General features: G+C 43.5%; 2 protein-coding genes across 3 annotated transcripts; one reads left to right on the top strand and one right to left on the bottom strand.

The window, feature by feature from the left end:
* The first annotated feature begins 61 nt into the window (after window positions 1–61).
* On the top strand, window positions 62–8169 carry vps37a (VPS37A subunit of ESCRT-I). 2 transcript variants are annotated; one of them, XM_088920098.1, is made up of 12 exons: window positions 62–540; window positions 1189–1263; window positions 1509–1626; window positions 2370–2470; window positions 3735–3942; window positions 4604–4674; window positions 5031–5158; window positions 5254–5312; window positions 5876–5944; window positions 6403–6546; window positions 6801–6904; window positions 7864–8169. In XM_088920098.1, exons 1-11 carry the CDS (start codon window positions 431–433, stop codon window positions 6879–6881), a joined length of 1164 nt encoding a protein of 387 aa, XP_088776224.1. In that variant the 5' UTR covers window positions 62–430; the 3' UTR covers window positions 6882–6904; window positions 7864–8169. The 2 variants fall into 2 exon arrangements, with proteins under 2 accessions (XP_088776224.1, XP_088776233.1); XM_088920107.1 differs by lacking the exon at window positions 6403–6546 and having other exon boundaries at window positions 83–540.
* An 815-nt stretch (window positions 8170–8984) lies between these two features.
* On the bottom strand, window positions 8985–25111 carry mtmr7b (myotubularin related protein 7b). The gene is made up of 13 exons (XM_088920085.1): window positions 24995–25111; window positions 22913–23075; window positions 21771–21928; window positions 21004–21132; window positions 17860–17994; window positions 17029–17161; window positions 15178–15287; window positions 14559–14684; window positions 14117–14166; window positions 13426–13626; window positions 12587–12721; window positions 12180–12306; window positions 8985–11184 (listed from the first exon to the last, which is right to left on the bottom strand). Exons 2-13 carry the CDS (start codon window positions 22929–22931, stop codon window positions 10846–10848), a joined length of 1662 nt encoding a protein of 553 aa, XP_088776211.1. The 5' UTR covers window positions 22932–23075; window positions 24995–25111; the 3' UTR covers window positions 8985–10845.
* Window positions 25112–26672: the final 1561 nt, after the last annotated feature.

Below are 26672 nucleotides of genomic sequence, written 5' to 3' on the forward strand. Positions count from 1 at the left end.
GAGGGGCGTATTTAAGGTGGCGCCAAACCGGTCTCTACTGTGTTGTCGAATATTTTAACAGCCCTTGCGGAAAACACGTGATGACGTATGACACAGTCAACACAACCGCAGCACTGCCTGCAAGCTCGGGGTTGGTGTTCTTCCTAATTTTTTTTTGTAGCGTTAAGTGGTTTTCAGCGGGCTTTGCGCTGGGGTGACAGTGCGAAACTGGGGAACATGCTTTCGCAGGCGACGTAGATTGAGCGACCATCCTCGCGTTTAGACATGTTCAAGCTCAAGACGTGCGTTTAAGTCCGGTGCGGTTTGACTTTTTGTTGTTGTTGTTGTCGTCGGGGCTTGCCGTCGCAGTCCCTGCCGTATCTCCAGTTTCGACTGTTGAGCGACTAAGTAATTAGCCGTCGAGTTCAGCTCCTGCCCCGATTAAAGGAGGATGAACTGGATTTTCCCCTTGTCCAAGGGATCTGGACCGCTTCCACCTCTGAACAGTTTACAGCAGCAGAGGCAGAGGCAAATCGAGTCGCTCAAAGCTGCCCACTCTAAGTAAGTACTTCCATCTTTTCCCACATGTGTCTCGTCTTTTTCCCCCGCTGTCCATCGACTGCCGCGGCCCCAGATTAAAGTCTTGGACTGTTAGTTTGTGACCCTAAGAGGCAAAACTAAAAAACAAAGGCAATTTACATGCCGGCTGATGTCTCAGGGCAGTAAACGGTTGATGACAGTGCTAAAAAAAACCATTTACCGGTACTGGGCGATGGGATGAGTATGACGTTAATATGGAAATTCCCTGAACTCAGTAGACTGGCTCGGCCAAGTCCTCAAAAGTGGCACTTCTTCAAAGTCAGACTATTGCATTGTGAAAGGACGGTCGTTATACGGATCCTGTGTAACTGGTAGAAAGGTGAATGAGGGGTGAAGCAATTGTGACTTGCCGCGGACCGACGTGGACAGCTTTTGACTTTCGTTTCTCACCTGAAAGTGAAATTACGAAAAAAAAAGCATGTTCGAAGAGGGGTTGGGGCACTTAAGAAACAGCCGAATAAAAATGAGTTAAAACATCACAATTCTAAACATGACACGCTGCGTTATTTTTTTTATCTCCGTTTTTAACATTTAAACTAGCCTTCCTGTATATTAAAATATCCGTTGGTTATCTTCTGAACGTGAAGGTATATTCAATTCTCCCTACAGCCTAGCAGAGATTCAGAAAGATGTGGAATACAGAATTCCCTTCACAGTCAACAACACAACTATCAGCCTTAACATGTAAGTACACAGGGCATCTGTGATGTGGCTGTACAGGGGATTTGTCTGGGGGGGAACAGTTTCTGGGGTGGGTTCGTACCTTTCGGCAAACGGTTCTTCTAGAACTGCACAGCTTTCTTGAGATCTCAGCTGTGAAACATGGCGTTTTGTGGGAACACTGCCTCAGAGAAAGAGCTCGTTTGTTGTAACTGTGGTCATTGGTGTTTCTTTCCCACGTCAGCGTTGGCTAATGTGTATCTCTGCAGTTTGCTTCCACCCCAGTTTCCCCAAGAGAAGCCGACTGTCAGTGTTTTCCCCTGTGTGAGGCATCACCTGGTAGACAGCCAAAATGGCACAATCGTAACCAGCCCCCTCATAACCAATGTAAGTACAGCGATAATTACCTTGATATCAGAGCTGCTGTAAATCCTGAGCCCTGCTTCTTATGATTACAGCATGGCTTGATATAAAGTTTTTGCTTTGATCACTTTGTTATATTGCTTGTTATATTAAAGCCATGAAGAGTATATATATTGTAATCTTCTTGAGTTCACGCAGATAAAGGACAATTAAAGACGAGATACAAAAACAAGCTACTGCTTTTATTCTCCTTTTAAAAACTGCTGATCCCAGTCATTACACAGATATGGGGACCGACAGAACACGTTCGCACCTTTAGGGTTGTAACCCGTTAACAGAAGACTACACACTAACTAAGCTACACAGGACACTTAAACTAATATAACACTATTTACATAAGCAGGGTCAGCTGCTGGTCATCGCGCTGACCCTCAGACTAACCCCAGCCTGCTTCGCGGTACCCTGAGTGCCTAGGTGCGCTTCCTCCTCACCGCCGGGCGAGGGCGCTACAATATATATTTTTTAACGGATAATCTACTTTTGTTTTGCAGTACATAGCCATTAGGTTTAGAAATAGATTTACGGTTTTCGTGGAAGAGGCACACAGCTGATGTTGAAAACACTCAGACTTGCCAGGTTGCAGGATTTTAATTGAGCGATTTGGTGAAAAGGAAACCTTAGGACTCTGCAACCCTGACAAAACAGATCATAATACAGCAGCTCCACGTGGATGTTGCTTGATTTTATTTTTCTGTTTGCTTTCTCAGTTTGGAATGCACTCAGATCTGGGTAAAGTCATACAGAGCCTCTTGGATGAGTTTTGGAAGAATCCGCCTGCCCTGGCATCTGGTTCTGCTGGTTTTCCCTTGTGAGTAATAAAGGGAAAAGCAGTTTTTAATCTTATGATCTGTTATGATGCTGTCAAAGTGTTACTAGCTATGCTGACAGTGACATAGGGAGTGAAGGTTCTTTGAGGATGACATCAGTGCGGTGTTATTTTATCTGGAGTCTTTTTTTACCTTTGCGCTTTGAACGTGTAACAGTTTTGTAACTGACTGAGCACAGTACACATTTTAAGGAAAACCTTTCCTTGAAAATTCCAAAATTACTGAAGCAGGTAAAGAGCTGAATAGTAGGCTATAAACTTTACAAAAAACGTTGAAACAGGCAGAGTTGTTTATTAGAGACCAGATATTGTTCACAATATTTTCTTATTGCCAGCTCTGTTTCCTTGCAGTTGAACAATTGCTTCAATAATTTACAGAGGTGCATTTTGTTTATACGTTTCTTAGACTTATCTCATTTGCATGGTGACTAAAGAGCTCTGGGTTTATTTCATACTTGGATTTTTACCCATGAGGTGTACTATGAAGCTCAGGCAGTTGTTCTGGAGGAGGTGTTAGAATAAATACTAGTTTGGCTGATTAAAAGGTGTTTTTATTTAATGTTTTTGGTTATGGTTTATATTTTCGTATTCCCTCTGTGCTGGAATAAAGTATACATTTCATTTGTAATCTTGCATGTCTGCAGACTCTTGACATACAGTACAGTTTGTGGGTAGGGCTGTACATCCTGTAATGGTCACATGTAATTTGAAAACTTTCTTTACTTGTATGAATTCATCCAGGCTTTACATCTTTAAAAATATTTGTAGTCTTTAATTAAAGTATTTATTTGTGTATTTATCTGTCAATAACCTTTTGAAATCGTATATCTTTTACGTAAATCTTAAATTAGATTAAATTAGTCTTGTGTTTCAGAAAATTAAAAATAAGAAAGTTCTCATCTTCCCTTTAAGGTGTAAAAATCAAAAACATTAATATTAATCAGCATGTATGTATGCACCGAGGAGTTATATAAAAAACAGGTATATCTGCACTTTTATGAGCCGCATTAAAATGTCAGTTTTGTCACTTTATCCAGAGCAAGACAAAGAGTTTGTGGCAAAATGATTTTTGTTTCCATGTTAGTTTCTTTTTTGCATTCCGGTTCAGTTCTAGGCGGCCCAGTTCCTCGCTGATGGGGGTGCAGGGTGCCCGGGAGCCGCCCCTGCGTTCTCTCGCAGCGCGGGTGCTGGTGTTCCCAGTGCGCCGCCGTCGTAACGCGGCGCTTGTTTCTCTCCGTCGTTCCAGCCTCTACAACAAGCCCTCCGGAATGGCGCCCTACCCTCCCCAGGGCTTTCACTTCATGCCCGCGTTCCCTCCCCAGGACGCCCCCCGGCTGCCGGGCGCGGACTCTGTCCCCGCGCTGCCCCCAGCGTTCGGCACCCCCAAGCCCGCGGCGCCCGCCTACGGCCTCATCGCCGACCTGCCCCTGCCCGTCCCCACAGCCGACTCACAGGTGCTCAAAGAAAAATAATAATAATAATTCATAGTTCCTGACGCTTATATAGCGCTTTTCTGGACGCTCCACTTAACGTGCTTCACAGGTAATAGGGACTCCCCTCCACCTCCACCACCTGGATGATATGCCAGCAGCCAGAGTGTGCCAGTCCACTCCCCACACACCAGCTCTGTCGGGAGGAGAGCAGAGTGATGAAGCCGGTTCAGAGATGGGGATTATTAAGAGGCCATGATTGGTAAAGGCCAGGGGGAAATTTGGCCAGGATACTGGGGTTACAGCCTTACTCTTTTGGAGAAACACCCTGGGATTTTTAATGACCACAGAGAGTCAGGACCTCAGTTTTCTGAAGGACTGCACCTTTTTACAGTATAGTGTCCCCATCACTGTACTGGGCCATTGAGACCCACACAGGCCATGGGGTGAGCGCCCCCCTGCTGGCCCCTCCAATACCTCTTCTAGCAGCAACCTTAGCTTTCCCAGGAGGTCTCCCATCCAGGTACTGGCCAGGCTCACACCTGCTGTGTAATAGAACACAAATTTCTGAAATGTAGAGCAGCAGGTTTTATTTTTCCCCAGGAGCGTAGATGTTACGACAATGTGTTTTTACCAGCTGTTGGTGAAAATAGTTTTCATGCTGGAATTATTTGATGCATTCCAGGTAGGACTGAATGGCCACACTTACAAGATGCCTGAAATTCCTGAAACATTTCCAGAGTTGACCGAGTTGAGGTAAATCTTCAGTGTGGAATTGCAACTTTTTTGGAATCATCTCGAGTGGTTGGTTATTTTGTTAGTCTTTAATTCTTTAGTGAGATGAAAAAAAAACCCAATAACAGCAACAGCTTAAGCTTAATAATTGCTAGGCTTCCCTACAAGTAGTTTAATTATTGGTTTGTAGATTTGCATGATTCCAGTTGTAATTTGTAACCACCCAGTTAAGTTTACAGGGAGAGAGTTATGGTGTCAATCTGTTGGCAATATGTTTTTTCATGGAAGAGGATACCAGATTTGAATACCGATGTGGCCAAAATGAATGCAGTTGAAGCTCGAATGAATGTTGTTTGTTTTTCCATTGTTCTGTGTAGCATAGCTCAGCTGAAAGACCTGAGCGATCAGGAGGACCTATTGCTGCAGCATTTCATACGCCTTCCCCAGCTGAAACAGGTCACTTCAGACAAGGACGATCTTGTCCAGAATATCATTGACATGGCAAGTACGTAGCATCACTGAGCCGGTGCAATGTCGCAGATGGCAAGCACATGGCTGAGCTTTCTGACCGAAGAGTCCATTCATGTTTTCTTCATACAGAAAAGAATTTGCAGTTGGAGCCACAGTTGGAAGGAAAAAGGCAGGAAATGTTGTACAAAGTAAGTGTTCCACTGAATGATCATGTTTTGTGTCATGTGATGTTTTGTAAATTGACCTGCTTTTCTGTAGAAATGTTAGAAGGAACTTGTCACGTCCAGAGGAGAAGGGTGCTGGTTTGTTGCTTCACTGCTTGAAATGTAGCAAGAGAGAGTGACCTAATGTTGCTCTTCTGTGTGTGGTGGCTTTGCTTGCAAAATGAGGGCGGTCCTGGAGGCTGGATTCTTCTGGGTGAAATATGTTGTTTAACTTGAACGTGGAAGGAACAGTGCAGGGCAGATGTTTCTAAAGCTGATTTGTACTAGTCTGTGTTATAGCACTTTCTTCCAGTTCCCAGTTTGACATTTTAAGGCTAAAATAGATTATCCAAGAAATATATTGGTCCTCATTTCTATAGCTGGGTGTTTTACTGAAGGGACCTGAGTGAAGTACCATGCTCCAGTGTACAAGGGCAGTGCCTCATGGCCTCCCAGCTGCAGTCCCCCGCCCTGACCTCTGCGCCACAGGGCGGCCGCAGAGCGTGGAGCTCTGGGTCCGCTCACTTCTGCTTCCCTCTTGTTTTCAGTATGAACTGTTGAACCAGTTGAAATCGGCCTTTGAGACAAAGATGCAGAGGCAACATGAACTGAGCGAGGTAAGGATCCTCTGGCATTTTAGTGTGTGCACTTGTGTAAGCACACCCTTCTGATGGATGGTTGAGGAGCTCTTCGTATTGTTCAGTCCACTTTGGGTCCTTAAGCCAGTTTGGGGCTTAAGTCTGGGAGGCGTGAATGTGCTGGGGTGCGCAAGTCTCTTATATGGACTAGACAGGGACCCTGGAATGAGTGGTTGTCTTTTGGGAGGTGGGAGAAAAGTCAAGCCAGTAACACCTAAGGATGATGCTAGGAGGAGTTGCCTGTTTTTTCTTTAATTGGATCACACAGACGCACATTAAGGTGTCGTGTGGAGCAGATGTAACCTTCTGTTGGTCCGGAAACTTAGCGAGAGTATTGGGAAAAGAAGGGAAGGTTTACGAAGCTCCCTGATCGATTCCGGGAGCTCCAGGCGTGGTTGTGCGGTTTAAAGGCTGGGCTGCACCCGTCTCGTCGGCAGAGCTGCAGCTTGAGCGCCCTGCAGGCCAGGCTGAAAGTCGCAGCTCACCAAGCGGAGGAGGAGTCGGAGGTCGTTGCCGAGGAGTTCCTAGAGGGCAAGTCGGACATTGACGACTTCCTCACCAACTTCATGGAGAAACGAACTGTGCGTAGCGGGACACCACGCCCTTTCCATTTGCTGTAGTTGTTCCATTGTTTTTAATGGACGGTTTGACTCTTTGTGAGTTTTAAGTGAATTTTCTTATGGTTACTAAGTTGCTAAGCCCGTTTTAAAGCTAATGAGAAGTTCTGCGGGGCAAACAGAAGTCGGACTCGGTCAGGGTCCGGCTTGCCGAGACTCTCTGTCGGACTACGTCTGTATACTATTATTTGATTCAAGCTTGTTCCTTTGGTCCACAGCTTTGTCACTGTAGAAGAGCCAAAGAGGAAAAGCTCCAGCAGTCAATGAACACCCACGGACAGTTTCATGCAGCACTTTAGGCTGTTTTTTTTTTCTTTTTAAGGTAAACCGCTCATAATAAATACCAAACAAAAGCCCTCTGACACTTGCAAGGTCACACACCTGTTTCCTGTATCCTTGTGTGGAAGGAGCTTGTTCCTGAAGAAAATCGTAACTTACAGACCTGCACCCAGTGCCCTTAAAGGCAGCTGTGCCCACATGAGGGACTACACAAAGGCTTGGAGTGCTGAGGTTTAAACTGCAGTACTACTACAATTCAACCGCTCGTGTGTGCCTTTGGACTTTGTATGTATTATGAACCCCAAAACAATAAGGCAGATTCAAATAGTTCAGTGTTACCTGTCCTTGTCATTCCCGTCTGTTAGTCTGCAGGGTTAGGTGTTGATCGCTGTATTTTGTGTTCTCATTCAACTTCGCTCTGGGAATGTAGGAAAGCCATCAACAGGATGCGTGTAGAATAATCCTTCAATATGGTTTGACGTTACAGTAAAAGGAGAATTCCACTAGGTAGCAAAAAAAATCTTTTACTTATTTTAAAAGTGTAGAAAATAATGAAAGTGACAATTTATGCAGGATCTGACGATATTGAAAGATCAGTTTTAATAGTGGTGAGGAACACTATGCAAATACAGTTAAAGCTTTTTAAAGTTTTCGCATTGGTAGTGGTTGTTTAATAATTTACATTATACTTTATTAATGCATAACAATGCTTTAAATGGCAAAATATACACAATATACACTGGATATTTTTGTAGTAGACTCCATGAATTAGACTACTGTACATACCCATATATATATAAACTAAAGCAGTCTGATAACAGGCTGAATATACTTTACTTATTGTGTGTTTTAGCAGGAATTTAAATCGGATTTCACATAATTACTAAATTCTCAACGTGGAGACTTTATTTATACTTTACTGACCAATGAAGAGATTAATTGACAACTCTAGTTTTAATCTAGTATTCAACTGTAGTAGTTCATGATATCTTTTTTTTTCAGGTCTTGACTTGTTGAACTACCAGCACAGCTCAGAGCAGGATGAAAAGCACATCTTGTTTTCATAGAAATCCAGAACTGAAGATGCACCGTGTTTTGTGTTATTAATTGTATCAGAACTAGAAAGAAATTGAACTAACCACACTGTCAAGCATTTTGCAGATCATAAAATTTACTTGAACTATGTTAACGCTGCCCTTGTACTTAAGAAAAATACTGTATTTAAATAATGTTAATAATAGACTTTATTATAATCAGATGTATTTTATGTTATTTAATTTGTTAAGTAATAAACCTTTAGATCATGCATTTCTTGCTCGTGTAGCCCTTTTTGTTGATGTCAGCAGTCTTCGCTGGAGCCGAGCCAGGTAACATCTTTTCCTCATGGTTTTGCTCGTGCTCTACAGCAGTTATTCTACAGGTACAGCTGAAAACTGTTTGGACGGCTGAGGGATGTGGTTGGGTAAGCCGCCCACAGACCCAGGGATCTCTAGATGAGCACATGTGTATGAAGACCTGATGCAGATCATCTTTGTGGTCTGGAATTCCCCCACCTTACAAATCTGCAATTTTATAAGGATCACCAGCAGCTCACGTCACTGTAAAAAAAAGCTGGGTGAAAAAAGGAGATGAAGAGAGAGGAGGGAGCAAATCACCGTTCCAACCCACTTTCTTCACTGGTGTCTTCCCCTGATGAGCCAAGAGTTGCTGGATGTTGTCGGACCCGGGGGGGTGTACATACTCATACTCAAGCAGGTGTCAGAATGAAGTATCATTTAGACCAGGAATGTCCGACTGCAGTCTTCAGTCTTCAGCAGTCCACTGTCCAGCTGAATGCAGAGGTCTTTTTAAAATCACTGGCTTTTCAAGAACAAGAAAAGGTTTCAGATTTCTCCAGCTGAGCAAATGAGCACACTTAAGGGTCCTGGTGAAAGGCAAACCAAAAATCTCCTGGCCCTCCAGGACTGGAGCTGTGCAGTCCTGCTGTAGCCCAATATCTGATTCTCCACTCCATGTCTGTTGTTGGTTACTAACGCACCCACCCCCAACTGTAACTGCAGATCTGTAACAAGTGAATCGCAAATGAAGCTTTTCTAAAAGAAATAAATGAGTGAAAATCAAGACATGCAACAGTATTTATTTTATTTTGATTTGTGATAACTGGTACATCCCAACCAAAGGAAACTTTGATTCTGCTTTTTTTTTTAAATTAAATAGTGTGGCCGTTTTTCTTAGCAGTTAATTAAAAACGTTTCTCAGGTAAATGTGAGTTATACATTAATCCAAAGATGCCTACATAGTCTGCCAGACCTCTAATACTGTAAACTCAAGATCCATAAATCTAACCCAGGTCTAAATCAGTGATCATGAACAACCAGGGTAACGATTACTAACAGATAATATTTACACTTTGTACTGGATAGCAAGGACTTTGGCTCATAACCCATTTTTCTCATTGCAAGTGATTCTATTTTTATAAAGGTCACATTCAAAATTTCCAATTTCACAACCTGTAAAAGCATTATATTAGAAAGAATAAGACTTTCAAAATAATGTAAAATTTACATTCTACTAAACTTAAAAATACAAATTGTAAGTAGCTCTATACAGTCACATTTTCCAAGGAACAGATGAGTAGTACACAGGGACATACATTATTCACAATTTATAAGATCAAGAATGACTGAAATTACTTTGGGGGTGAGCTGGATTTTAAACAAACCTTTTATTTGCTTTAATATTTGCACAATACAGTACATTATCAAAAGCATGTTATACAGAAATAAAATGTTTCCACAATTCACAAATTAAAATGCATTTAAATATAACTTCAGAAGTCTCCTAGAGGAAATGTCATGAATTAATGATTAAAAACTCCTTATAAAAAGGTACGCAGGTATAGCATTTCAAGAATAAATATCCAGACCTAAGCATAAAATTCCTAAGCAAAGGTCTAATAATTCACAGTACACAACAAGAAATGATGAAGTGTTTATCTTTAGGCATTACCTACAGTACGTATATTTATCATAAAAATAATATTTGCTTGGATAAAGAATCCCACTCTATGCCAATAATTCCTTCAGGTATATGGTTAAAGCTTTTCTTTGAGACATATTCAAATTTGTTCTAGCTTTGTGGTTTGTTAAGCACACCTGAGTTCTCACCTCGTTTATTCCAGTTAAAATTCCCCATCTGCGGCTGAGCTTGCAATCCAAGATTCTTCAAACCACACATTCAACAAAAACACTGGATATTACAAGTGTTTTAGTTGTTTCCTGTTATTTTTGTCTCGCAAGGTTCTTGATTAATCCCTTGCTTGTCTCCTCATCTGCAACGCAACACCATCACAAATGCCTGGAGTCTTAAAGGTAGTATACCGGAGGCCCGCTTTGGAAACACACTGGCAAATCATGGTTATGTTATGTTTTCTCGCACCTTACCTTAAAAGCTTAAAAACGAGATTCCTATTGGTACCCCCCCCCCCCTCCCAAGTGAAAAACTGCCCATTTTCCAGATGTAGCCACTTGAATCCTCATCACTCCCTGTGGGGACTTGAGGATCCACAACTTACATTTAGTTAACCGTGTTCATAACTCAGGCAATGATGATGCTACAACCCGTTGCTCTCCAGGACATTTACATGGGAAAACGAAAAAATATCCAAGCTTTTCAAATTTGAACACTTATCATAAATGCACCTGCACCTGTTAAAAAAACTGCTTAACTCACGCCTCATTGCGGTGTGTCACGCTGGCTGGAGATGGCTTCACACGGCATTATCAGGTCAAAACCGCAGCTTCAGGTTTGGAAGAACCAGGGAAAAAATCATATTTACAGTTGCTGCATTACAGGGTTGGACAGGGGGATTCCATACTCTTAAAACTCACAATACATGGGAAAACTCTCTGTACAGCAGCTGCCCAGTTCAGATCAAACCGGGCCAGTTTCGCCCTCCTCGGCGGCCGGCTGGCCCCTGCGCGCTCAGGCGCTGGAGTAGGGGGCCTCGTCGGAGTCGGGGTCCCTCGCGCTGTCCTCGCTGGGCAGGGAGTCCCCGCCGCTGGGGGAGCGGCAGCTCAGGTCGGCCACGCCTGACTCCTGGTCGCTGTTGGCCGACAGGTCGGGGTCCGAGCGCTTGAGGGCGCCCCCGGCGAGCGGCCGAGATGGGCTCCGCGAGGGGAACCCCCCCGCGCCCCCGGTGTAGTCCTGCGGGGTGTTGGCCATGAGGTTGTCGGGTGGGGGGCCACCCCTTGCCGGACCCTCGTCCACCGGCTGGCCCGCTGCTCGGCTCTTCACCTGCTGCTTTTCCAGCTGTGCAATTTTCTAAAAATAAATCAGCAAGACCTGTGGGTCACTACTGCGTTTTACTAAGCTGGAAACCTCAGTGCACCAGCCTGCAGGACTATTCCTTGAAATGATCACTGCAAGGTCACACAGAAAGGGACAGAAAACAACAGATGGATCGATCCCACGGCTCTGCACTCGTATGCTCCCAGGGTACTCTTAAGCAGAGTACTTCTCTCAGATTCCTTCACTCGATTGTCTCTTCAGATGAAAGTGTCTGTTAATAAGCTGAGGGCACAGTCTCGCCTGAGGAAGACTTGTTTTTTGTTGCTAAAGCAGTTCTACTAAAGTTCTGTGTACTGGGATGGTCCCAGTTAGGGATGACAGTTCCCGGGTTTGGAGACCTCACTCCAGCTGCTGAAGTTAGTAATTGTAATTATTAATTTTTAGTGCATTATAAAGATCCAATTAAACTATAATGTGGCTTTGACACCTCTTCTAGATTTTTTTTTTGTTGCCGGCACGCATATCACCCTGCAGCTCACTACTGGCAGCCCACTGGAGCCCAGCAGGTGTGAGCCTGGTCAGTACCTGGAGGGGAGACTTCTGGGAAACACTGAGGCTGCTGCTGGAAGATGTGTTAGAGGGGCCAGTAGAGGGTGATAGAGGGTGGGTCCTAATGCCCCAGTATAGTGACAGGGTGTTTCTAAAAAGGAGTAGGGGTATTATCCCGGCATCCTGGCCAAACTTCCCCCTGACCTTTACCAATCATGGTCTCCTAATAATCCCCATCTCTGAGCTGGCTTCATCACTCTGCTCTCCTCCCCACTGAGAGCTGGTGTGTGGGGAGAGTACTGGTGCATCATCCAGGTGGGGCTGCACACTGGTGGTGGCAGAGGGGATCCCCATTACCTGTAAAGCACTTTAAGTGGAGTGTCCAGCCCCACTCTGCCCTCTCCGCCACCTTCACTAAAGACAAGGACTGCTGCAGGAAGCTGCAGTGTGACAACGCGAGCTGGAGTCCTCTCTCCTACCTCCTCGTGGATCAGCAGCTCCTCCTCCAGCTGCTGCGTCTCCTCTTTCACGGCCATCAGGAAATCCACCGCGGATTGTCGGGGGTGCATTCCCTTCTCAAAACGGTTGTACATCCCCCCCCAAAACCTGCCAGAGACATCAACAACACCCTCACAATCCCCCTCGACACTGCCCCTCGGACAGACTGGGAGGGAATGCACAGCAGAGGACCACAACTGCACTACATGAGCAAAACATTAAAAAAGATGCCTAAATTACGGCAGAATACTTTATATTGGATCATGGAATCCTACACATCTGGAAGGTTGTCAATGGAAAAGCGGATCTGGTAAATTTGCATTGTAAAATCCAATGTAAAGACTTCCCGAGCCAGAGGAGGCCGTTCTGCCCATTGAGCAGTACCCACTTGAAGCAGTAGGGAGAAGTATCCGGTCGCAGGACGCCCTGAGTCTGACTGTGGTCGGGTCTGTACAGGGGATTCATGTAATTTGCCCTGTTCTTCCATAGATGAGCCCAAAGAGAGTGTGTCCTCTCCTTGATTCTGCCAAGAAATGGAGAAAAGGAGTTATGTAAAGGCACTACATAAAATGAAGTTTGTTATTATTCTACTGGCTTCATAAAACAAACATGTCCCAGTGAATATCACAATAATAAAGACAGTAAGGCGCAAGGAAAAAAGGAAAGATGAGGTTCTACATTTGATAAAATTATTGGTTCAATTAGAGAGTATTTTTCACCTCTGTATATTATGCTGAATGAGATATATATACAGTATCATTAAGGAAAAAATAGAATACCGATACTGGACTTATGGAAATATCAAATAACCCTTTTAAAGTAAAACAGTGCGGCCAAAGTTTATGTCACGCTTGGACAGCCTTGGACCAAACATCCGCTTTTCCAGCTCAGGGTGGCAGCGGGCAGGAACCTGACCCTGCGGTTAACTGGCACAAAGCAGGGTCTCCAGGACACCAGTTCATCACAGTGTCACACCTACAGAAGACTTTCGTCTTCTTCTGCCCGTCTGAGATCTGCAGGGAGGCTGCTGACTGGGCAGTGGTCCAGAACCGAGGAGCAGACAACAAGATCTTGAGAAATCTCGCCACAGAAGAGCATATGCATTCAGGCTCAAATCTCGAGAGGTCTCTGGGACTCCGCCAGCCCCCCGAAGCTCCCCTACCTCTCTTGCCCCAGAACTGCCACACCCGCCCACCTCATCCCCCGCCCACCCCGTGCCCCACCCACCTCATGCCCCGCCTCTCCTTCTCACTGTTGCCCATGAAGTTGCCAAACTGGCAGGAGTAGATGTGGCTGTGGACATGGACCAAGAGCCTCTCGTTGTACTCGAAGGCGCAGGGGAACCAGTCCAGGAGGTGCCAGACGCACTCGATGAACTGGTCGATGACAGGAGAAACCTCCTTGGGGTCCCCATCCAGATGGTTGTACCTACACGCGAGGAACGCGACGGGAAAGTCAACCAGCTCGGGACGGACAGATTGAAATATCCTTTTTTTCCCCAAAAGCATCTCGGCTATATTTAATTTCTACTTGCACTTCCGTCAAGGCTGGAGCATACTGGACAAACATGCACAGAGTATGGACTGCACCAGACCAAAAACAATTCAGTCTCATCGGCTTGCAAAATCAATTTATTAACTAGATTTTCCTATCAGACTGAGCAGACAGTGTTGAAACACATCTAAACTGTACCCCTTAGAATAATTACTTAAATACTACATACAGATTTGAAAGTTTTGGTAATCCTCAAACTCATGCCTGTCTGTTTATTACCTTGAGTACGTTTTCTTATACAGAGAGGTAGAGACACTGAATTAATGTTATATAAACAAAGAAACTTTTGACATAAACTGTTAAAATCTCTCAAAACGGGGTCCAGAGAAGAAATGAACAGAAAACAAGCAATCTTATGGCTCACCTGTGAGTACACTTGTGGCCAAACGATATCCAGTCTTTCTCAATAAGCACCTGAACACAAAGACAACAGGCAGCTTACAGCCAAACAGCAGCTCAGACCTATACAACAAATGTAATTGCATTCCAATAAGGTCTAGAGCATCATTTTGTTTTTAAGAAGAATCCTGCTTTTTTGGAAGCACACTATTAACAATAAAATTGCCAAATGAATGAAGCTCCAAATAACTTGATGCGGCATCTTGGAATATAATCTCTGTACATATTCTAGTGCATCACAATCATACTGTGCATATTTGAATAAATTTGTTTTCCAAAGTGTAATTTGAAATAAATATCAACTGAGCACTAAGCCAGATGTGGGACTGGTCAACAAACCAGCGCAGCATGTATCTATGGGCAGCGAGCCTGACAAGGACAAAGGGATCAGAGGCAGAGCTACACACCATGAAGCCCTTCATGGTTCTGTAGTAAGGGTCCAGGAGCAGACTGGCCACTGAGCACACCTGCGCGGTCCGGTCCCAGCCGTCAGAGCAGTGAACCAGAACGCTGACCGCCTCCTCGGCCACAGCCTGGGTTCACACAGACAACAGGGAGCGTTTTAGACTCAAATCACCTGCTACCCATCCTTCGTTCTACAGTCATGCGAGAAAAAGGAACAAGGAGACCACCTAAAACTTAACTTCCATGTAACAGCATATACAGTGATAGTCAGTACATCTTCAAATGTTTTATGCAAAATACCAGAAATACAAACTTTTTCTTGCACAGCATGAACACCTGTGATACATGCAGAAATTTGTATGGGGATATAAAAACATTCACCTGGAAGACTGACACTGATCAAGAGTGCTTTTAAAATGGCATGGGTTAATACTAGGGATAACTGATCCTCACAGGAACATACTTGTCATTGGCTTTATTAAAATAAAATAATAACGTGTAAATGAAAAAATACTGCAGCATACTGAATAGAAAGAGGACAGGTCCACTGTACACTGCTGCAGAGTTGAAAATGAAATTGTCTTTTTTTTAAAAAAAAAAGGACAAAACTGTCAGACTGACCTTTGCAATAAAGATCCCGGCATCCAGGATAGCCTTAATATGTTTCAGCCACCCAGAATTCTCAAGACCCCAGAGGAAATCCCCCATGGATGGCGACTTGAACTCGCATGCTGCAGACAGCAGATTGAAACAGATTTCAGGGTTAAAACACCACACAATAAGCTCACATGCACATAAAAATAAATAATGAAAATCACCAATAGGATTACAAATCACAAGGAATTTCAAAATATAAATTATTTCTACCATCGAAAGATGTTCCCCCCTCCCCATTTAAGAAGCATCAGGCCAGAGTATATTTCAATGTACTCTTTTGTACATTAACCAGTTGTAGGCACTCCTCTAAAACTGGTTGGCGAGTTGAGGCCTGTAGCCCAGACATCACCAGCTCAGCCCTGCACTACTTCACTAGCTGAGTGTGATCGTGATTTGGCTGGTGCTGTCTGACCATGCAACAACCTAAACTTGCAGTGCTTTCAGCGAGAACTGCACTGTTCCTTCTGTAAATTCTAACTCTCCTATAAGGCACCTATAAAGGTGGGTTTCATTGTGTGTAAAACGGGGGTTGACTCCGACACTCATTGCAGGTTTCACTTCACACCTCTCTTCACCTGTCCTGACTTCACACCTCTTGATTGGCCTCTCTTTCTGTCCCCTGCTCCCGCCTCCTGCTCCTCCTCTCTCCCAGCCTTTGTTCTCCCGCTACATTACCTTTGCTTACTGCCCTGTCTTTCTCACACCTGAAGAAGGCTCCACGGCCAAAACGTTGTGTTTTCTTTCTTCTCTTTTCAGCATGGAATAAACCTATTACTTGTATCTAAACAGATATCTGCTCTTACTAAAAACAAATGAATTTATGGTCTCTTAAAACAAATATCCACTGTTAAAATGCATTTACTATAAGAAGGGTTAAAATTAATATTTCAGGTCTTGACAATGTGTTTACTCTGCTGTGTGACATGAAGAATCAAATTTGAGGTTTTCCTGGACTGTACTTCACACACTTCAGAGCCAGTATACCTCTAACAAATTCCAACAAGTACTTCACACGTTTTTACAAGCGCCTCATTTCAGGAAGATTCTTTAAATTTAAAAGTACAATATTTCAAACAATTATCACAATTAAAAACAAATACCATAATCAACAATGGCAATTCAGGTCAAAGCAGTAGAACATTAAAATATAACAAAAAACCTTTTTCCTCACACATCCCTGATCTTTACTGGTGGATTCACACATGTCTAAGTAAAGACTGAATCTTCTGCATCGTTTCTACCTTGCTGACATAAAAAAATCAACTTAAAGGGGCAACATCTGTCTCATCTGAAGACAACTCCGCACAGAGCCATGATCATCTGTATACTGCAGTTGTCCGACATGACGATTACAAGCAGGCTGAATTTCAAGGAAAAGTCTAAAGGTCTAAGAGATAATCCAAGGATGTGAAGAAAAATCCATTTATTGCATTGTTTCAGGCCACCAGCTCCCCAATGCCTTGGACAGATTTCTGAACACACCAATTCTCACGCCCTCCGTTTTGCTTTATTGGGGAGTCACCAGACAGCTGCTCGCACTAATAGAAATAGCCTGGGAATGAGATCCAGATGGGATCTCGATTTTAGTTTTCAGCCATAAAACTTCACGATTTCACAGCGGAGAAGAGGAAGTGCCGCATAATGGCATTTAAGAAAGCAGCCTTCAGAACAAAAGTTTAATAAAATATTAATCGTCACTGGGAGCCAAAATAGGCATGCTTATGACGCGTTCGTTTGAGCAGAAGAATGAAAGACTGAGAGCAAGTTAAACACAGAAGAATGATTTTCTCAGAGCAAGAAACCAAGAAAGATTACCCTCCAGCATTTTCTGCAAGCTGTTCCTCATGACATGAATGTTTTCTATACCGATAAACTGAAATTTGATGTTGGAATAGTTGTCTTCATTTTCATAGCCCTTTCCTGCAGCTCTGTTGGCCATTGCGTTAAGCTGAAAACATAAAGAAATTATATTAATGGAGCTTTTTTTTTTACTTCTACTGAAGATAACTGGTGTGCCAGCCTATACAGCTATCATCAGTCACCCAGGTCTGCAAACTATTCACATTTCTCTCAACAAGGTCAACAGGAAGACCTAGGAGAGCTGTGAGGAGCTGTAGTTCCTGACCAGAGGGTTGCAGGTTCAAGCCCCACGTGAGAACAGTGCTACTCTACCCTCAAGCACAGCTCCAGCAAACCCAGCTGTATAAATGAGTATCAAAAAACGTAAGTGAAAAAAATTAACTCTAACCACTGTAAACCGCTTAGATTAAAAGTGTCAGTGAGATAAATATATTTTTTCAGTTTTAGAGATGAATGACTGGAACAAAATTGCTCTAAATGCTTTTGTGAGCCTTGTAATGAATGCCATGGTGCCGGCCTCAATTGAAGGCCTTAATTTTATTCCCAAGTCCACGATTCTTGGAATTAAAGGACGCGAAACCACACACACATTTTACACGCTCTGATTTAATTCCCCAAAACAAGCTTGCCAATCAACTGTTCAATAGGCCATGCTGCTGAAGATGCCAAAATGCATATTGATTATCAGGCAATTTGCAAATAAAGACCCAATAACAATATTCCAGCATGGCATGCAAGGCGAAATGTGCATCGCCAACAGGGATGAGGCGCTCAGGAGGGACTGACCTTCGGTCTGGTGTCCACCACGTACATGAAGTCGCTGCCCGGGTTGGCCTTCAGGATGGCCTGCAGCAGCTGCTCGTCCTCCAGACAGCGTGCGCTGAAGCCCGCCAGGGGCTGGCTGCTTCTGCAGATGGAGGCCTGGGTTTGGAGACACGGGTTCAGTAGGGAAATCGCGCTGAGTGCAACGAGAAAAGGGGGTGACAAGCTCACCATGTCCCGCGTGTCACCGGGACCTGGTGTCAAATAACGGTGTCATGTCAAATAACAAAAATTCGTCAGAGCGGAGATATGACCATTTTTTCCCCATTCAGGCTGGCCCAGATCTCAGCCACCCAGCGGCAGGGTGCGCTCTTCCACGCCAGAGTAGAAACAAGAGGGCAAAATCATTGTTTCCACTAAGGACCTCCACAGTTAAAAGATTCTGAAAAACTCCGCAAAGTATAAAAAAACTGCAATGACTTATTTTTAATATCTCCAAGTTAATTTTAATGATGAGATCTCTGAAGTCACGGAACAATGGCATTTCTGAACATTAAGTTTGGAAAACTCGTACGAGTGCTCGATACTCAAGTGTCTCTACAGAACTTCTTTGTTTGCATTGTCTTCCTCACAATTTTTCTTTCAACTTTTTCTGCCTTCCGTGGTGGCGGTAACTGGAAAAATGCAGCTGGTGAGATTTAAAGAGCAAGAGATATCCAGAGATATGAAGTTCTCTGCAAAGTACTTACTGTCATTAAAGAGCTAAGCCTCAACTCTAGTAGTGCAAGAAAGCTTACGAACATGGCTATATCTTAGTAGTATATTACAGTAAGTAAAACATACGAAAAAAGTTTAAGACAAAGTCTAATGAAAGCAATTCTTTAACAAAGTTTAAAAAAATATATACTTAATGGACTCTACATCACGAGATTCCTTCATTTTAAAAATGCAGTAATTATAATTAAAGCACGCTGGTTTGGATTTTGAGGGCCACAACAAATGATTACCAATTTCATGCACTGCCATTAAACTACATACACCTGAACTAATAAAAAAAGCTATTTAAATACCAAATTATTACTGCTTCACTAATCATTAGACTACACACCTAGCTTTGCATTTTTGCCTTTACTATTAGTGGAGACATAAAAATACAAAGATATATTGTTTTCCAAGACTTTCATTTATGCTGGATAAAAACAAAATGTCTTTTGGTTACTGAAGGGAAAAAACGGCCTTGCAAAATTAAAAAAAAAAAGAGAAAAACAATTATAGTAACAGAGAGAAAAAATAAGCAAATACATTTTCCCATTCTTTTTATGATATGATGATATCTTTCCCTTTAGGACTGACAGAGACTATTTTCTATACAGAACAAGAAACATGAGTAAGTGGAGGACTGGGAATAATATGTTAACAAATAAAATTTATTTTTAGGCGTAAATACAGAATATCTGATGACCTTTAGGACATTAACATCATGTTTCTTCCAACCACACTTCACAATCACCTCTCAACACTCAAGTATTATTATGACACATTTCATGGGAATTTGGCAACAAGCCCCCCTAAGCAGAATTATATATATGTAGAACTGTTTCACCTCGGTTTATCATTAATATGTAGTACAAAAAATATCCAAAATGAATAATTTATCATGTAAAACCCTTGATTCTGACAACCACTCCCTTGAAACCTCTAAAGAAGTCAAACACATTTCAAGCATCTGACATTCAAATGAAAGGATACGAACAATAAATATTATTAATCAGAGGGGAATTTCCAATTTTCCAGTCTCCATGAGAAGCTACAATTTTGCCAGCAAAACCTGGTCTTTTTAAATTCTACAGCACAAGATTTTCTAGCACACAGCTCGTGCTTTTGTACAATTTCCAGTACAAGGCTTTATCCTACTCCCATACGAGTTTGATCAACCTGGTTCACCTTCACCTGTGCTTTTAGAAGACTCCTTTTTGATTGAGGACCTCCTATTAAAGAACGTTAATCTGCTGTTTACAATACAGATTACAATCCATTATACAGTAGATTATGTCATATTAATAACATCAAACACACTGCTTGGAACAATATTTTCCATTTCCCTGTGGGGAAGTGTATTCGACACCAAGAACAGGAGTCACTTCTTTATACAAAGTGTGGTGGGAGTGTGGAATAAGCTGCCCAGCCATGTTGTTGAAGCCGATAACCTGGCTTCTATCAAGGAACCGTTGGATGAGATTCTTGGAACAATTAGCTACTATCAAAATGAGCTAGATCAATCAAATAGCCTCTTTTCGTCTGCATCCTCCATTATGTTCCTGTGCTGCTGTGCATTGAATATCTTCTGTGTGGGGTTAAGTCAAGAACATTGCATCAGAGTGCACATGCTTAGAAACAGCCTTTATCAGTCTGTAAACTGCTGAAGGACATGCTAAGGTTCCAACCTTAGTTTACCACATTACAATACTTGGGAAGAGACTGGTGGATCTGAAGCAAGAGTCTGAAAGCCCACCACATTTTTTAAGTTGCAGAATGAATAAATACATGCTGGGCACTGACACAGAAGGTACATAGAACAGACGGTCTAATTAACAAACCATGTGTTAACACCCGCAGTGTAGTTAGGTTGTGTGCTCTGTGCAACATCCCAGCACTTAATCAACACTGCGCCCGCTGTTCTCTGTGGGTTGATTCAAAATGTATCTATGCTGCTGCCTTTATAACTTCACTGGATGAGACTGCGTTTCGCTTTGGACTAAAGCAACTGCCAAATTAATAAATGTAAACGTAGATTTTGACATACTGGTTAATTACAACGTGCCAGATGACAGTGTAAAAAAATCACTTTTTGAACCAGCTCAGAAAATTCTGAAGGCCTTAACAATATTCAACCCACAAAAAGCGCATGAATTGGATGTGAAAGCCTCTTCATTCTTGTCTGGATTCTGACTGAAATTAAGACACGGGCTTAGCGGCTCAAGACATGGCTAAGGTCCGTCATGGCTACTGAAGGACGCACTTCAGCCACGAATCCCCGTTATTCCAAAACCGCCCGGCAAATGAAGAGGCCACAGTTTCCAAATGAGAAACAAGACCATAGCAGTGCGTCCTCGATTGCACACACGGATTTCAATAGCGCCGCGGGTCTGAAAGCAGGGGTTAACTCACGTTGTTGTCCCGGCAGTAGTACGCCAGCGCTGGGAATCTCCCCCGGCTCCGGAACCGGGAGCTCCCCACTATGACGGCGGGAGTGGCCGACTTCGGTACATACAGCTCTGAGGGGTACGTATCGCACACCTGAAGGGAAAAAAATACACTTTCGTTTTCTCCATCGTTTTTCTTTCTGTTCTTCCTGGACAGCTCAGTCAATCGAGCACCAGATTTTTAAAGTCGATGGTTAACTACGGTGCGTCGCCGACGGCTCCAATGCGCACAACGCCCTTAAGTTGATGTTTACCTGAGATAAAACAACATTTTTTGAAAACTGCGACACTCATTTTCTCACATGCAAATATTCTCCAATACCGTCACAACTAAACCATAAAGTGTGTTTCCACAGCTGTGGCACTATTGTGTAATAAACCAATAAATTAATTAATGAAACAGCACGGACCTCAGTTAAAAAACACAGCACGTCAATATCATACATTTTTACCAGCAAAATCAAAACAAAATTCTCCAAACCTTATGGCACATGAAAAAGGACTAAAATTCAAACAGTGCATTTCAAATCGCAGTCCGACCGCTGAATATGTACGGTACATAAAAACAAAGATGTTCCCTGGTGACGCAGCACACAAGATGCGGTCAAACGAATCAACTTGTTTTTTTACAGTGAAAACAATTACAAAAGCTAAATCTTGCCAAATATCAAACAGAAGGCCAAAATCGCGCCTGTTCCCCATGTGGCACGGCACAGGCAGCGCAGCACTGACCCCGTAGTCGCGGTTCACGCTGGTGGCTTGCCAGAGGTAATTCGGGACGCCCATTCGGGTGTATTCGGCCCTCAGGTCTATGAAACTCCACTCTTGCTCTCTCTCCTTTCTATCCACCTTAGGGTTGAACGAAAAGCAATATAACTCTTCATACTTCTCTGAAAGGAACCAAAAAAAAAAGAGTCAAGTTATTATGCGAACAAAGAAAACGGTTCACAATCAAAGAAATCACCGAGGGCTCTCTCTGGGGTCTTGGACACCGTCCTCAGACACCGAACATACGCTGCTCTCAAAACGCGGGTGAATGTGCAGCTCACATTTTCAGAGAAATAACCCGGCCCAGATCTCTGCGAGTCACAATTAGCACATTTGGAAGGGTGTGATGTCAAAACACTTTTCGGAGGACATCAGTACAGCTCTACTTCAATATCCAGGACCGTCCCTGTTGTGAAGGCGTCTACATATTATATGGTATATATCTGACCAACACTTGCGTTCCTGTGCTGAAGGCATGGATCCTTGCCTATTCCGATCTGTTGCTTCTTAGGCTCTGACACACAATTCCCTGCCGGGCCTGACGCTGGCGATGCGATGCACTCACTGGGATGTAGTCCTGGATGTCGGAAAAGTGCTGTGGAGTCGGCCAGTGACCGACCCAGGAGGGACTCGGCGGTGAGCTTCTACCTCTGGGGCCTCGAGGTTTTTTTAGGTCTTTCAAGCATCTACGCTTTAAAGGGATGGGTAAAGCTGGCAAATGGCCTCCAGCTAAGCCAGTAATGAGCTTGATAAGTGCGAGGCAGGACTGAAAACCTGCAGACACACCAGCCCTCTGAGACCAGGACTGGTGAACCCTGTTCTGTACTCGTCTCATTCTTGTATACCTACCTGGGGATCTTTTATGTGCATTTCATGAGTGAAAATGCTGGAGCTACTCTAGCTTAGGTTGTGTCATGTGTTGGTGCCTTCAGCGTGTACTCACTTGCATCCCCGTTCTTTCATTCACTACTTTGAAATTCTGCTGTTAAGATCACAGCGACCCAAAGAATCGTTTGCTGGTGAAATATTGTAGCAAGAGAGAGCATCACTGCAGAGAACACGTCCTTCGCTTTGCCTTCTTGCCAGGGGGCGTCGGTAGGCTTTACCTGGACGCGACAGGCGCATTAAAGAGACGTACACGTCGTGGCAGTCCCTCTCCTGCGGCAGGATGAACTGGATGACCTGGAAGTTCTTGCAGCGGACGAGGAGGGGGCAGCCCGTTGCGGTCGTGGCCTGCTTCTCGATGGCACTCACCAGGCTGTGGAGCACCTACAGTACGAGCAGAGAATTGGAGCGATACATCCCACATCGAAGCCGAGGGGCGCCGTACAGGAATGCGCACTACTCTCTTGAAGACCGGAGCACTACATTCATGTACGGGTGTTAATCCATTTTTAAATGTAAAACGTTTTTCTGTGTATAACAGGTGATCAAAATATGACCATACTTAAATACCACCAATGGAACCTCAGATCATGGTGGTTTTTAAGAACTTCCACACAAACATGCTGTTGTCATCAAATGCTTACCTGCCACAACAGAAATGTATAATTTCTCCAAAATATCCGAGAAGCAAATAAATATTAACGGAGTGACATAAATCTGATCATTACCTACCTTTTGATTTATAACATGTTAGTTAAAAAAAAAATTGAATCCTAACTACAGTCTTAACAGGGTTAGGCTGCTTGTTACAGTACAGTATATATGCATTATCAGTTAGTTTACTATCTTTTGTAAAATGTAATTCTGCAACTCCTAAACTAAACATTTGTCCTAATAATCTGCACTCCATGCAGCAGTATACACAAATGCTGTATACTGTTGTACTTTAATGTTATCTATAGTGGCATATTTAATCAAATATATTAATCTGGTCAGACAAGATTTTTCCTTCTTTCTGTGCACGTCTGTGTTGACTCTCTCTTGTGGTGCTGTTACAAGGCAGATAACCCATAATGAACTGCAGTTTAACTGTTCTCTCGTTCAGTATCCCATTAAAATTTCAGCAATGAGTTTCTATCATACACTGTGTTCACTGTTATCCATTTAGTTTGCTCGGCTTGCAGTCCCGCAGTGTGTCATGTTATGTTTGCTGGAAGGCCTTTTTAAGTGGCTTCTTGATGTTAACTTTCTTTTCTTTTCCTACAAATGGACGGACACCACCCATCCTAAGTCATTTTTTTGTGTCCTTAAATGGTCCTTCCCCCATACTATGTTGGCTTCAATTACGCTAATATTGCCCATGCCCGAATGCAATCGACTCATTTGTTTTGTGCTCTATGGAATACCCGAATAAAATATTCATTACGTACATTTACCACTGCTCTTCAATCCATTACCCCCTCTTTGATGGTACAGGCCCTCCTTCAGTGCTCTATTATGGCCACAGCATTGTAAAAACTGGTCTGGATCGGTTTTAGTGTTGATGTAGCCTGCGGGGCCAGACCTGGGAGGAAACTCGCGGTCTCTCTGGCACCAGCAGCTCCTTACAGACAGCTGCTGTAGATGAGCCAACTATGCTAAAAGTCCCCCCTCCCGAAACGGGGGATTGAATTCAGTGTCGGGAAGCCGGCCGCTTGACGCAGGGGATTTGAAAGCTCTTAAGAAAGCGCGGGATCGCTGCAACAGGCTTATTATGAGTTGTGAGCTACGTTACACTCCACCTCTCCCGACAACTAGTCCGCAGACTCAGCAGCTGATCCAGATCACCGAACCACTGCCGGGCATGGGGCCCGACCACAGCTTCAGACCAGGCACAGGTCCAGGCGAGTCGCACGGCTCAAACACACAAGGACTCAGTACATCAGGAGGCTCGGCAACACCTCCATAACAGACTCATTCTACACTATGCTCCTAACAGAACTGATTTCAGCACGGCCATTATGCCTTTGTCTTTCCTTCCAGCAGGATCTTCTGAATTGATTTGCCTTCTGCAGCGGGGAGCAGGGGTTTGGACTTGCAAGCAGGAAGGCTGAGCTTAAATCTTGGGTGGGGCCCCTGTAGCCCTGAGCAAGGCACTTCCTGTACGAATGTGGGTTGCTCTGGACTAAAGCATCAGCTGAATAATGAGCAATTCACTGTAAACAACAACTCTAAGAAGCGCGATAACATTTTCAGCGTTTCTCCAAGGCATCAGCCAGACGTCTGGTGCGCACTGCACTGTCAAAGTGAGCTCGAGTGCCTACCCAGGTCTCCCTGCGAGTCTCCGACACATTTTCCACAAAGATGACGTGAGTTGCAGTCAGGTAAAGCGTGCCCACCGCTGCTTTCCTGGAAGACACCCCATCAATCAGACGGACGTTTTCAACCTGAAAAAAACCCAGGAGAAGACGAGTAGAAAATCCCAAATCCGTCTGAATCAGTTTGTTGCTCCAGCTGCAATCCGACGTCACCCCTCCAGTGCACAATTTTCATCAAAATACTGTACATATTCCGCAATTCCACAATTCAAAGCCTGACATTTGGCTTCTGTAAACAATTTCAGAATAATATAAGCAAAAACATTTTTCAACAAAAATCTCAGAAGATTGTTCACTGCAGGCTTCTCAAGCAGTTTTATTACATTTTAAGAGCACAGAATAATAAAAAAAACAATACAAAAATAGTGACTAAGAGAACACATTAATCAAATGAATAATTTAATTGTTAATTTAAACCTTTTTTTACACACTGCCATGCTATACGCTTGTGGTAAATAAAAAACATTTTTGGACTATGGACAGTACACGACAGCACCATACACACAGCAGGTAATACTAATACAGTACCTCTTTATTAAGGGATGTTAGGAGAAACACAGAAGTGGTAAAGAATACCAAAACAAGTAAAAAAGGAAAAATAAAACTATTCGTTTTTTTTGTATGCATCGGGTACTGAACGTGATTTTAGTGAAGTGCCATCTTGCAACATCCCTTGTAATGTATTAATAAAATGGCTTCATCACACCCATTATTAAATCTCGCCTCCGTTGCTCTCCTTTATCAAAGTACTGTATGTGCGCTCTCTACAGTACGTGAACATGCATGGTCCCAAGTTTAGCTTTGCCATGGAGCACAGTTGATACGAGAAGCGGCAGCGGACTGATGCATCAGCTGCATCTTCCTCGCCGGTCAGCTGCTGATGCTGCTGAGCTCAGAAAGAGGAGGAGGAGGAGGAGGGAGGCTTCTGGGGGATCTAATTATTTTTACATTAACCTATCCCGAGTGAGGCCCTCACGGTGGAGGAGGAAAACATGACAAAATCCCAGGAAAGCAACCGACACGACGGGCCGCAACTCACCTGTATTAACGGCAATTTAAACCAAGACCCAACCGTGGGTTGACTTTAAAGACAAAAATTCTAACCATTTCCTTAAATTACCTAAATAAGGGGCATTACATTTTCCTTATTCATTATTCTGGTACAATACACAGAGCTCAGTGTAGCATCTACGCAATAAAGCGATAATACAAGAGCCCTGCAAACGGTGTTACAATAATTAAAAACAAATGCTCAGCGATTCTTAGTCATTTCCATTCTGTCAAATACAAGCCAATACGTACTGTACTGCGTGAATGACCATGCCGCGTTATTGCACTTCAGCAAAATACACGAATTCTCTCTCGCACGCAAACGGGTGTGCACTGACAATTAAGGATGAGCCACCACATCGATAATGATGATAGATCTTTTTTGCTCATCATCAGTACAAGAAAGTCCCTTACCTTCGGCGTTCTGATGTGCTCCATCATTACAAAAGGACCGTTCCCAGCACCTGCTAGTGCAGCGAAATTATTTTGGTCCCACACTCCTAAGTGTTCGCAGGGTTAGGTGCGTGTGTATGTCCATCTAATAAGTCCAATAAACATCTCACGTCACCCATAC

Source organism: Atractosteus spatula, chromosome 1 (genome assembly GCF_055471065.1).
Source record: "Atractosteus spatula isolate fAtrSpa1 chromosome 1, fAtrSpa1.hap1, whole genome shotgun sequence".
NCBI lineage: Eukaryota > Metazoa > Chordata > Actinopteri > Semionotiformes > Lepisosteidae > Atractosteus > Atractosteus spatula.